Genomic DNA, 13,747 nt, shown 5'->3' with positions numbered 1-13,747 from the left:
ACTACTTCAGTATGCCCCAGCCCTCGCCAAAGGTGCTTCTGAGAGAAGGGTGGACTTGATATTGTAGGGTGGTGACAAGTCTCATAGAGTGTTGTCACATGGCCTACTGGCAAGGAGCAGGTCACAGAGCCATAGATCTCACTACACTTTCCGTGGAGACCTTTTATTTTATTCTAGTTCTCTTTTGTTCATTCATCCCCCCACCCCTTGTTGTCTATCTTCTTTTATGCTGGTCTTGAATTCTGGACCTGGGCACTGTCCCTGAGCTTTTGTGTTTTACAATAGCACTCTAGTACTTAAGCCACAGGTCCACTTGCACCTTTTTTTTTGGGGGGGGGGGAGGATTGCCCAGGCTGGCTTCAAATCATGATCCTCAAAGTTCAGTCGTTGGCACCTGTTTATTTTTGATTTTATTGTTTATTTGGGTACTGAGGTTTGAACTAATGCTTGCTAGGCAAGTACTCTATTAGTTGAGCCCTACTACAAGATCAAGCCTTGTGTTTTTCTTGTCTGAGATTGAAACCTATCTTTCCCTCTTCCACAGCTGAGAATGTGTATGATGTGAGCCACCACTCTTGGCTTGCTTATGATGAGGATTCACTAACTCTTTTGCCCAAGCTATCTTCTCCTGACCTCTTCCTCCTAAGTAACTAGAATTACAGGTATGAGCCACTGCACCCAGCCAAGTGCATTTTAGAGGCACCTATCTCTTTGGTTATCTTTCTTTCCTCTATATTAGCACTTAACTGCTGGAAGAAAATAACATATGTTATATCTTTTGTATTTATGACTGCTGAATAAATAACTTACAGCCCACTGGATGCGCAGAAAATGAGTGAAATGCTATAAATTATAGATGAAGTTGCTAACGCTGCTGGAGTGTAGCATATGCCTCGATTTCGCACAGATTTGAAATGGTGCAGCTGATTTAAAGGGCTAGAGTCTGTTTGCCTTCATTTTAATTTGGAAATGATTGGATAGCATCGAGTCATCACCAAAATCTTATTAGTCATGCCATGACCTCCTACCGGAACTTAGCTCCTCAACTTAATGTAGATAAAAATTCTGATCAACTGTTGTTTTAGGGTGGGGAAACTGAATGTTATTTAATGAGTTGGTGTTTCTCTTCATTTGGACTCTTAACAAGCAAGTTCTAACTATGAGCTAGCACGCTTTCCCTTTCCCCTTTTAACAAGGTCAGCCAAGATGTAGATTTACAGAACATGAATGCAGAACGTGTTAATAACTTCGAAGAGGCACCAGGATGCAGTGGAAGGAACAAACCTTTTTGTCTCAAGGAAGGATTTTCTGACTGCAAATAATTGAAACCTTTCAGCTTGTGCCAGAAAGGATTTCAGCATACTCCCAAAAGATATTCTGAGGGTGCAGATCTATTTTACAGGACCCAGGGGCAGGAGCAGTAGCCAGTGCAAGGGACTGTGAGCCCTGGGACCTGGGGCCACTCCATCTGTCTTCAGGCAACATGGCCTTGCCTCCCCTTTTCTCTCTATATCCTCTCAGATTTTTTTTCCTCTCTTGGCAGACTGGCTTCTCTTTGTGTATAGCTGCTTCAGCTGCCCAGCTCTGGCTTTTTATGTTATTTTATTTTTTAAATTGCTCCAATTTAAGGGCCAACTGAAGCTGTCTGGCATCTCAGATTTCCAAATTCCTGGAAGACAGAATCTAATTATCTCACCTTGAGTCAGATGACCTCCTCCTAGCTTGTTCATGTATTAATGCAAAAAGTCTTGACTGTAGAGTTCCAGGAACTGTTTAAGCAGTAGGGATATATCCTGTCCTTGTGTGAGGGAGAGAGAGAGGGAGGAGAAAAAGAGGTGAGGGGAGAGGCTTTGCTCATTCTTTAAGGGCTGGGTAGAGGGTTTTAATTTGCAAAGGAAAGGAAAAGAAGTCGGGTTTGTTTGGGTAGACGTGGATTCAAACCCTGCTTCTTCCCCTTAAATAAACTTTATGTGATCTAAGGCATGTCAAATTATTTCCCATAACCTCATATTTTTATGACTAAAAAGGAGTATTTCAGTAGAATCTACCTATGGGAATTGGAACGAAATTGTGCTTGTAAAGCCAGTGGCATGTGTATGTGACAAACCTGAGTCTGCCTCATCATCTACAAATGGAAGGCTGTGAGGTAAATGTACCTCACATGCTTAATCATGTCATGTGTGCCAGGTGTTAGCAATTTGTACATAGTGGACACCCACGATGGTCCCTGTCCCTTTTATAATTAATCACATTTTTTTTGTCCATTATGGGGCTTGACCTCAGGGCCCGAGTGCTGTCTCTGAGCTCTTTTGCTCAGGGCTAGTGCTCTACCACTTTGAACCACAGCATACTTCTGACTTTCTGGTAGTTAAGTGTCATGGACTTTCCTGCCCAGACTGACTTTGAACAACAATTCTCAGATCTCAGCCTCCTCAGTAGCATGGATTATATAGGCATGAGCCATTATTGCCTGGCTAATTAATCACATTTTGGTTTTCTGTTTTCTAGTTCCCATTTGGCCGACGCTTGCCTTGTGATATCTACTGGCATGGAGTTTCATTTCACGACAATGACATATTCTCTGGTCAAGTGAACAAGTTTCCAGGTATCTGCTGTTAACATTGGCATTTGAAAGTGTTTCTAGGGCTGCATTTCAGAGTACATTCTACAAAAAAAATGACAGTATTTTGAGATCCAACTTGAAGATTCTTAATTGGGAATTGCTGCTTATGCTCTGCTGCATTGTTATTGTCTTGGGAGGGAAGTAAGCACAGAGATCCTCAGAATTTAAGCCTTCCAGGACTTCAAAAGTGCAGAGTGGCTTTTGCAGACATTAAAGCAGGCTTTCGTGGTCTAATTCCACTGGTAAAAAAAAAAACCCATAGTTTTCATTTGTTTGGTTATAGATATAATATAGGGAGTCTAGTGATGAATAAAGAATAGAACATTCCTCCCATGGGGAATTGAAGTACTAAAATTCTAGGAATATATCTTGTAAAGGAAGTATCATTTTCCTCCTCTTTAATGGCCATATTTGAAGATAAATATTTTCAAATCGAAATTCTCTGGTTTGCATTCTAAGTACCATGGCTATAGGCAGCTTTAGCCCAAAGAAGGAATGACACAGGCATGTTATGAGACTTACCATACATAGGAACTCGCCAGAAAATCGCTACTGCCAACACATCTGGACTTCTCTCTCACTACACTCCAGCCTCTCCTCTACATACATTGTTTTCAGTTCTGTTTTTTTTTCTTTCCTTCTTTTTCTTCTTTCCTTCCTTCCTTCCTTCCTTCCTTCCTTCCTTCCTTCCTTCCTTCCTTCTCTCTCTCTCTCTCTCTCTCTCTCTCTCTCTCTCTCTCTCTTTCTTTCTTTCTTTCTTTCTTTCCTTCTTATTTTTTTGTCATGGCTCTTGAACTCTGGGCCTGGGCCTTGCCCCTAAGTTCTTCAGCTCAAGGCTAGCACTCTACCACGTTGAGCCACAGCACCACTTCCAGTTTTCTGATGGTTAATTGGAGATAAGAGTCTCACAGACTTTCATGCCCAGGCTGGCTTTGAACCATGATCATCAGATCTCAGCCTCCTGAGTAGCTGGGATTACAGGCGCCTGGCTTCAGTTCTGTTTTTTAAATCTCTGTCATCTCATCTCATTGTTTTGTTTTGGTTGGTCGTGGGGCTGGAACTCTGGACCTGGGTGCTGTCCTTGAGCTCTTCAGCTCAAGGCTCTACCACTTGAGCCATAGTGCACTTCTGGTTTTCTGGTGATTAATTGGAGCTAAGAGTCTCATGGACTTTAGAGCCCGGGTTGGCTTTGAATCGTGATCCTCAGATTTCAGCCTCCTGAGTAGCTAGGATTATAGGCATGAATCACTGGTGCCTGGCTTTTCATTGCTTTTTTCTATGCCTAAGTAAGGTCAGACACTAGGGGTAGTAGGACAGTTAGAGAGACGGGAATACTTGGTTAAGTTTCTTCACCCATAGGATCTTATTTATTTTGTTACTTTACTGAACAGAATTTATAATGTAATACATTTTTAAAGAGAGTATCACCCTGAATCTCATCCCTCATCTAACAAAATAACAGCATGCATAGATTTTACATTTACCCCCAACCTTAAACATGTTTATCATTTTTACATGGGTTTAGTCAGCATGTAGTTGGCTGAATAAAAATCATTTTTCTTAGTATAATGTCATCTATACTTATACAAAAGAGAGCATCAATTTACTCATTTTCTTTTGGCATTCTATATTTTATCTTTAAGACCTCGCTCAAGAAGCCCAGTAGCTGAATGTAGGTCATACACTGGCTAGTTTTGCCATGTCTGCTCAGTGGTTTTCAACTTAAGCACAGGACTTTCCAAATCAGCGCCATAGGCCACATTTAGCTCATATTTCTATAAAAGATACGCAATCAAGAAACACAGCTTTTCTCCCAGTCAGCACCAGCCATATATCTTCAGTGGAGTATTTATAACAATTTCAGAGCCTGGTCTCTGGCCCTGGTGAAAAACCAGGTACAAGGAGGCAGGATCCATGTTTGTCTTGGCTTAGGTACTTACAGCATACGAGTCAGTAGCTCTCATAATTGCTCCACAGCCTGCCTTTCAAGTTCTCTCCAAGAACACGTATCATCACAGTCACAGAAGCCTGGAGCGATGGCTTCCTACCAGGTATTACCAATCAGGAATCATTTGAACTATGTATGTTGTGGTGGAATAACACAGTGAGCCTACTACCTTTATTGGTTTCCAAGGGAACAGAGATGGAAGTTACCCCAAGGTCAAAGTTGTTCTTAGAGGAGGAGGAGAAAGGGTTTTGTTAGAGAATACCACTTTAATGCTATTTTCTCTGCCTTGCTACTCATGCTCAGAGAAAGGTTTCTTCCTGATGCCACTAAAAAGACTTCCTGAGATTTGGGAGGACACAATTTGGATGAGAACAACTCTTTGAATTGGAACAGAGTTCCTCAGACATAAATCATAACATGAGGCTTCATCCACATTTTCTCCATCTGCTCCTGAAGAAATCACGGCAGAGAGTGGGAAGAAGCAGCTACAGCTCTACTCTGGGAGACAAATGAGAACTATAGAAAGAAGTACTCCCAGAGGATTAGTTTTATGAACGGTGATAAAGGAATCTTCATTCCAAAGAATCAAGTTGGCCCTTTCCCAAATTCCTCATGCCAGTGACTGGAACATGTAATTTTCCACTTTCCTAACAGCAATTGATTCTGTATGATAAGTAGGCCTTAGACCCTCTGGAGAGATGAACAGCACTGCACACCTACCACCCTCTGACAGATAGCAAGCCTCAACCGCAGGGTAACTCCAGGACCTTTTGTTCTTTGATTTATGGCCAAGTTTATCTTGGTCTCTTATATATCTCATAATTATGAAAATGCCTTCTCTGGGAGTGGTCTGTAATTTAGCATGGTAAGTTCTGGTGAATGTACTAGTCACATATAGACAGTTCATGCACAGCAAAACTTCTGGGTGCACAGACAGATGTAATTTGGCTTATTTGTGTCATCACATTAGGTTTTATTTGAGTAATTTCTTTGCTCTCTATCTTAATTGGGCAAAGACTTAGGGGCCGGGAGTTTAGCACAGTAGCAGAGTGCTTGCCTAGCATGCATGAAGACCTAGGTTTGATTCCTTGGTACCACATACATAGAAAAAAAAGCCAGAAATGGTGCTGTGGCTCAAGTAGTAAAGCTCTAGCCTTGAGAAAGCCCAAGGACAGCGCCCAGGCCCTGAGTTCAAGACCCAGGACTGGCAAAAAAAAATTATCTTAGATATGTCTTTGCCTTAAAATAATCCCAAATGGCCAGTTCTCAGCTTCTTTTTTTTTTTTTTTTTTTTTGCCAGTCCTGGGCTTGAGCTCTGGACCTGAGCACTGTCTTTGGAATTTCTCAAGGATGGCGCTCCACCACTTGAGCCTCAGCACCACTTCCGGCTTTTTTCTATGTATGTGATACCAAGGAATCAAACCCGGGTCTTTGTGCATGCTAGGCAAGCACTTTAACCACTAGGCCAAACTCCTGGCTAGTGCTCAGCTTCTAAACAAAAGTTTCTTATTGAGTTCTGAGGTCTGAGATACTTGGCAGTCCAGGGTAGATGAAGTAGAGCTTCAGTGAGGAATCTGTTGGTTTGGGTCAGCTCTTTGGCCTCTGGGGACACACAAAGACAAGAAGAGAGGTGCACAGGAGAGTAAAGCGTGACATAAGCATGACACCAGAGGTAGCTTGGAGTACCTGGGAGTTTGAGCAAAGACGTGCAACTTAATCTAGCTTTATATGGGGCCAAGAAGGGTAAGAGATCTTGAAGAAGACTGACATATGAGGTGAGCCTCCAGGAATGAATGCCCATCCCTAGCCCCACCCAGAACCAATCAGGGAACATGGCTGATGCAAAGGCACAGAACTCCTTGTACATGCTGCTCATGCAGTGAAGGACAAGTGACACCGGATGGCTCAAGTGGGTCTAAGGAGTGGAGCAGTGAAGCAGATCCCTGAACACAGCATTGTCATAGCCAGAAGGTTGCCACAGCCATTGAGACCCTTAAATGAGGCAGTAGCCTTGGTCAGCTCATGATTTAGAAAACTCATCCAGTGGGTCACATTGGAAGTGGCAGAAAGGCTAAGAGAGGAAACGGGTTTAGCTAAGAGGCCACCTCTCAACCCAGGCAGAAGATGAACAGAAGGAGAAGAGGCGAATCCAAAATAATGTTTTTGTAGCATGTTTTGCCAAGAACGATGGTGATAAACAGTGATTACAGAGTGCTCCAAATATCATTGTCTGCTTTTGCTTTGATGAGGTTGCTGTTGTAGGGTTGTGTGGGCAAACCTGTGAACTGAACTCCTGGTTGACTCCAATGCAGTGAGACCCTCTGGCCTTGAGTCTCCAGGAAAATAGACAGCACCCTGTCCTCAGGAAGACTTCCGTAGGTGTTGGAAGCTCAGTCTGAGTTAGTTTCTCCATTCAGTAAGGAAACAGCTACTGCATAAACATCTAGAGACAGACCTTACTGAAAAACCTACCAAGTCTGTCAGCCTCCAGAGAGCCAGGTGCCTGTCATCCTAGTTCCTCAGAAAGCTGGGGACGGTGGCTTGGAACCAGCCCAGGCAGGGAAGTCATGATACTCTTATCTCCAGCTCACCACCAAAAAGCTGGACATAGAGCTGTGGCTCAAGTGCTAGAGTAGTTAAATACTGACTTCTTACAACTGTAAGTTTTAGGTTTGTTACTCTTTTATTTTTGGTGTTACTGAAGTTTGAACTCAGTCTCACATTTCCTCGACAGATACTCTACTGCTGTGCCACAGTTGAGCCCGAATTGAGCTTTCTAGTATGTCCAGGGCAGGGAGCAGTTGTAATTCATTGCTTCCTTCTCAGATGGTCATTTGCTTCCTGAACATGAAGGGTCAAGAGAAACATCATTCACTCTGATTGGGGCCACTTTAAACACATGGTAATTTGGTTATGCCAAGCTACCTGGAACTCTACTTTCTATTAGAGATTACTGTGCCATGCTAATTTCTAGAGACACTCATGGACCATTTGACTCTCTTTCAGGGTACAGGTTATTTTTAATCTCCATTTTCAACCTTAAATAAATAAGCAGGCTAAAATTTAAATTTTCTAACATTTATTCAGGGTCTTCTTTCAGAGTTACCAGTGATGTTACAAAAATAATATCCACCATCATTTCTTTTTTTTTTTTTTTGCCAGTCCTGGGTTTGAGCTTAGGGCCTGAGCACTGTCCTTGGACTTCCTCAAGGCCAGAGCTCTGCCACCTCTGGCTTTTTTCTATGTATGTGGTACTAAGGAATTGAACCCTGGTCTTCATGCATGCTAGGCAAGCACTCTATCAGTAGGCCAAACTCCTGGCCCCACCATCATTTCTTAAAGTGAGACATTCCCGTTTCTTCTGGATAAATTAATGAAAGCTAAATGTGGTACATATATACAATGGAATTCTACATAGCCAACAGACAGGGTAAAAATAATGGCATTTACTGGGAAGTGGATGAAACTAGAGCAAATCATGTTGAGATAAGTCAAGACCAAAGGAACAAAAGGCACATGGTTTCCTTGATATGTGGATATTAGATCCAAATAATACAAGAACAATGACTCGGGTACTCAAGGTTATTGATATGGTCTTGGAGATATAAATATAGCTACAAAGACATAAAAATCTATGATTGGATATATACTCTATACACATAATGTTATATAAACATACAAATGTTACCTATGACATACAAACTCTCAGCTTAATTTTAATTATGTTCTAAAATCTGTATGCCAGTGATTGCATCGAGACTCCTTTCTTGAATACTTGTTTGTTAAACGTGACATATGATATATGATGCAAACATCAGTGTTAATAAAATCTTTCAAAAAATTAATGAAAGCTGACCAATGTCAATATAAGTACTTAGAAGTAAGAATTCCTATGAATTGTGTTCTTTCCACCTCAAATTATAAATTTTGATATGATATCTTTTCCATTTCTTGTCCTTGATGCAAGAAGGCAAATTTTATGCTGAAAGGTGTGTGTGTGTGTGTTTCTGTTTTATACCTTTAATACTCATGAAAGATTAAAACCAGGCAACTTAATTAAGTTTCTCATCATTTCACTAGAGTCCTCTAGATAATATTCTCTAGGGAAGAAGATAGAACGAATCTCAGAAATATGTGTGCTGGCCCTCAATTTAAAAAGGGTATTAAATATTAAGTGCAAGATAGAAATACTTCTTGTATCTATTGCTTATTGGAATGACAGTCAGATGATAAACTGGATGAAAACCCAACCATTCAAAGGGATACTTTATTTTTATAATGAATGCTGTCTTTTTTTATTATTCTGGTAGCTCTTTCCAAACCAACAGCCATTACTGTGGGGAACAACTTATACTTGTTTTAAATACTGTTTTAAAAAGTGGCCATGGTGGCAGATGGTTTTCAAATTCTCAAATAATAGTGACTTTACAGATGCCAGCCTGTGCTTGTTTAAACCCGATGGTTCATTTCCTCTCCAGGCATGACAGAGATGGTGCGTAAAATCACTCTGAGCAGAGCTGTGAGAATTATGCAAACCCTCTTCCCTGAAGAATACAATTTCTACCCTCGCTCCTGGATTCTGCCTGATGAGTTACAGCTCTTCACGACTCAGGTAGATGGCACTCTGACCCCATGACCCTTGAATTCTTTGTGCTTGTGACTGATTGTATCCTGAGTCCTGTGTGCCAGGAGTTGGGCTGTAGGGGGATGACTCATGGATATGCAGTGGGCGTTAGCTTTGTGCAGAGTTGAATGGGGAAGGTGGGAGGGTGCCAGGTGAGTCAACTGAAGAAGTGGGTCTTGCTGTGGGAGCATAGGCCTTAGACTGATAACGGAAGGTGGAACGTGGAGACTGGGCCCTGGTGGGGCAGGGAGACTGAACAGGGGGAGCATGCAATGGGGCCATTTGGGAAAACTATATGAGAGGGGTGTCCCAACTTTCAGTGGTTACAGTGGAGGGTGTTGGGCTCTTGTCTAAAGGCCAGGGAACTGGTCTGACAACTTAAAGTGAGTCCTTTCAGGAGTCCTGCTTTCAGTTTGTTCTAGAATCAGTTCTCAAACAGCCAGCCTCTGGAACTTTAGAAGTGTGTGTTTGAGTTTGGAATCCTGCAGAGTTGTTTTTTTTTTTTTTTTTTTTGACACTGATTGTGAAATAGAAGAAGTAGGGAAGCAGAACTCAAAATTGCTTTTCTGTTTAGTGTTTTACTGGACTCATTTAGAATGATTTGGAATCCTTTGGCAAAGTGGGTAGCCCAAACCACAAACATGAACTACGGGGACACTGTGCAACAAAGGCCTTTCTAATTACAGCAAGGTAGTTATCTTTGAATGGGTCTACATTGCTCCAGGCTTTGGGCTAGAAGCTTAACATGATTATTTTTCATCTTCACAGCAGCCTTGTGGCATGGATTTTTTTTAAGATCTCCATTTCATAGATTAGGTCAGTGAGGCTTCAGGAAATTTAGTGATTTGCTCAGGAAGTAGGCTTTAAATCTAGCACTGACTCGTAGGCCTGTGGTTTTCATATCTGTTTTGTTGCCTCCATATTGGTTTTAATGTTAAACTATAAAACCTGTAATAAAATTATGATTTACTAAGCACAAAACAGCTTGAAGTACTAATTTTTAAAAGGAAACACTCTGTGACAAAGCATTTGTATGAATTTGTAAACATTTTTTAATTTATCCAACTATTAACTTATACCAGGTGCATTTTATTACATATAAATTATGCTTCAATAAAGTTAATTTAAAAAATGACTATTAGCTGTTCTCTGTGCTCTCTCCAATTTCTCACTTCTGTGGCTTCGCTCCCTTGTTGTTACTCCATGGAATACTTTCCCTTCCCAGTTCTACAGCTATCTATGTCTATTAGCAAGGCTAATTAGTTAGCTCCAACGGTATTAAACATCTAGTAAGAGCTGGATGCCAGTGGCTCACACCTGTAAGTCTAGCTACCAAGAGGCTGAGATTTGAGATTCATGATTTGAAGCCAGCCCTAGTAGACAAAATCTTGAGACACTTATCTTCAATTAGTGAGCAAAAGACCAGAAGTGATGGTGTAGCTTAAGTGATAGAACACCAGCCATAAGCAAAACCAAAAATGTAAAAGAGGACTGGAGATGTGTCTCAAGTAGTGGACTGCTTGTCTAGTAAGCAGGAGGCATGAGTTCAATTCCCAATACCACATGCACACATATGTTAAATTTAAATAAGTGGACTGGTATATGTTCTTTTGAGTCTTTTCTTTTTAAAATTCTGTTGAGACTCATCCATGGATTTTGCATGTCTGTTATCTGGGGGGTTTTGGTTTTTTTGTTTTTTTGGTTTTTTTTTTGCCAGTCCTGGGCTTGAGCTCAGGACCTGAGCACTGTCCTTGGACTTTCTCAAGGCTAGAGCTCTACCACTTGAGCCTCAGCACCACTTCCAGCTTTTTTCTATGTATGTGGTGCCAAGGAACCGAACCTGGGTCTTCGAGCATGCTAGGCAGGCACTTTACCACTAGGCCAAACTCCCGGCCCCTGTTATCTGTTTTTTAATTATTCAATAATTTTCCACTATAGGAATTATCACAACTCCTTTATCCATTTAGTGTCTGATAGCATCTGGGTTATTTTCAGTTTGTGGATATTAAAAATAAAGCTGCCATGCCAATTCAAGTTATTTTCTAGATGGGTGTTTCTTCTACGTAATACCCAGAAGGCACTTTTGTATCATTTGATATGTGTATATTGTCTTTGTAGGAAATTGCCAAACTTCTTTTTTTAAATTATAATATATAGAGGGGTTACAGTTATATTTGCCAGATAGGTGCATTACTTCTCACACATTGATACCCCTTCCCATGGTTTTTCCCCGTTTTCCTCCCCCTCCCAATCATCTTGTTTTCCCCCTTCCCTTTCCTATTTCAAATAATCAAACATATATACAATATATAGCAGGTAACACAGTCAGATATAGTAACATTATGAGATTAACCAAATGGTAACGAAAAAGAAGAGAAATAACATAGTACATTAAGAACAACAGTCACACAAGATAAAGCTCTTGTTTCTATATTCTGGAGATCCTTTCATTTTGTCTCATCCTATATGATCTTGTGAATCTAGGTTTTACGATATTGTAATCCTCTGCTAGGAGAGTCCTAGATAGGTACTAATTATTACAAATGAGGGAAACCGTTGAGCCTATATTCCTTTGAGTTTGGCTTATTTCACTTAATATGATTTTTTTCAAGTCTCTCCATTTCCTTACAAATGGGGTGATGTCATTCATTCTGATTTGCCAAACTTCTTTAAAAAAATCTTTAGTTACATGAAGGGATTTAATTATATAGTTTGCAAATAAATAGGTGCTTATTCTTGTCAAATGACTCTTCTGTGTTTATTGAATTGATCTTATGACTTTTTCCTTATTTTAGTAATGTGATGTGTTGATTGATTTTTAAAAATATTACATTTTTGATATAAATGTCATTGAGGTATTATCCTTTTCATGTATAAGTGAATACAACATTAACATTGCATTACAGCATTAAGAATTTTTGTATGTTTGTTCATAAGACATGCTGATATGTAGCATTTGGTTTTGGCTAATGCAAGCCTTTTGGTAAAAGAGCTGGCAAATATTTCTTCCTCTACTTAGCTGCAAGTTTTGCTAGTAAATGTCTGAAAGAATTCACTGTCAAAGGTATTTGGGCTTGGGATTTCACTATGTAAAATTATAGGATCATTTTGTCCAATAGATATAGTTAACTTGTGCTTTTCAAGGAATTAGATTCTTATCTAACTTGACATAAAAGCATTTTAAATAATATTATTTTGGTAAGTGGTGATTTTTCTCCTTTGAAATGACAGTCTAGTTAAGAATTTGTCTATTTTAGGGCCAGGAGTTTGGCCTAGTGGTTAAAATGCTTGCCTAGCATGCATGAAGACCCGGGTTTGATTCCTTGGTACCACATATATAGAAAAAAAAGCCGGAAGTGGTGCTGAGGCTCAGGTGGTAGAGCTCTAGCCTTGAGAAAGTCCAAGGCCAGTGCTCAGGCCCTGAGCTCAAGCCCAGGACTGGCAAAAAAAAAAAAAAAAAAAGTCTATTTTAGTCATCTTTTAAAAGAATCTACTTATGATTTTAGTATTTTCTTTGTTCACTTAATCATTTATTTGTTTTATGAAATGTCTTCATTTTTACTATTTTTTAAGTTTAATTTTCTCCTTTTTCTCTAGTTTTTAAAGGAACCAACCTAGAATTATTAACTTTTAAATTTTAAGCAATAACTTTCACAATAAGTACTCTTTTAGAATGCATCTCAGAAGTTTGTATATATTATTTTTTCATTATCATTATGCCTTGCAGTTTGTCTTGAATTACTTATATGTGTACTGCTCAATTTCGCAATAATCTTGAATCCAGGTAATTTTTGTTTTTGATTTCTAATTTAATTTTTATTAATATCAGGCACTATTTTCTTTTTCTTGAGGGGTACTTTCTAAGCCAGCATTCTACCAATTGAGCCATTCTTTAGAGCCACTCTACCATTTTGATTTTTTATTTTGTTTTGTTTTTTTCAGTCTTGGGGCTTGAACTCAGGGCCTGAGCACTGTCCTTGGACTTTCCCAAAGCTAGAGCTTTACCTCTTGAGCCACAATACCTCTTCTGGCTTTTTCTATGTATGTGGTACCAAGGAATCGAACCAGTTCTTTGTACATGCTAGGCAAGCACTCTACCACTAGGCCAAACTCCCGGCTCCCTAGTTGAGCCATTCTTCCAGCTCTTTTCTTTAGTTTGACTTTTCAGAGAAGGTCTTACTTTTGTCAAGGTCTGGCTTCAGACTGTGATCGTTGCTTCTACGTTTGGTGTAGAGTGAGTTGCAGGCATGTGCCACCACACAGAGCTTGTTTTGAGAACTGGGGTCTCTAACTTTTTTGACTCTGGATTCCAGCTGAGCTCTTCCCATTCTGGTTCCCATACGTCTGAAATTATAGGTGTACCTCACTACGCCTGTCAGAAACTATATCCTTCATCACTTCAACCTTACATTTACTAACAATTTTTCCTATGGCCTATCTTGATGAATGTTTATAGCACTTAAAGTAATTTGTGTTCACAAGTTGTTGGCATATCAACAATTATTGCAAGTTGGCTTTTGGGAACATCTCATTTTTCTTTCTTACTTACTAC

At 40.0% G+C, this 13,747-nt stretch overlaps 1 protein-coding gene across 3 annotated transcripts in view; it reads left to right on the top strand.

Moving 5' to 3' along the window:
- The window catches only part of Ttll11 (tubulin tyrosine ligase like 11), a 231,151-nt gene that overhangs the window by 39,530 nt on the left and 177,874 nt on the right, over positions 1–13,747 (top strand). For all 3 annotated transcript variants that reach the window (XM_090330567.1, XM_090330565.1, XM_090330566.1), the window contains exons 2-3: positions 2,509–2,605; positions 9,050–9,183. In XM_090330567.1, the coding sequence (XP_090186693.1) occupies positions 2,509–2,605; positions 9,050–9,183 (231 nt within the window). The remainder of the gene's footprint in view (positions 1–2,508; positions 2,606–9,049; positions 9,184–13,747) is intronic.

The sequence above is a fragment of the Megascapheus bottae genome, chromosome 3 (assembly GCF_031878675.1).
Source record: "Megascapheus bottae isolate mThoBot1 chromosome 3, mThoBot2.hap1, whole genome shotgun sequence".
Lineage (NCBI taxonomy): Eukaryota > Metazoa > Chordata > Mammalia > Rodentia > Geomyidae > Megascapheus > Megascapheus bottae.
Note: the sequence above shows the minus strand (reverse complement) of the source record. Positions and strands in the feature narration are given on the sequence as shown.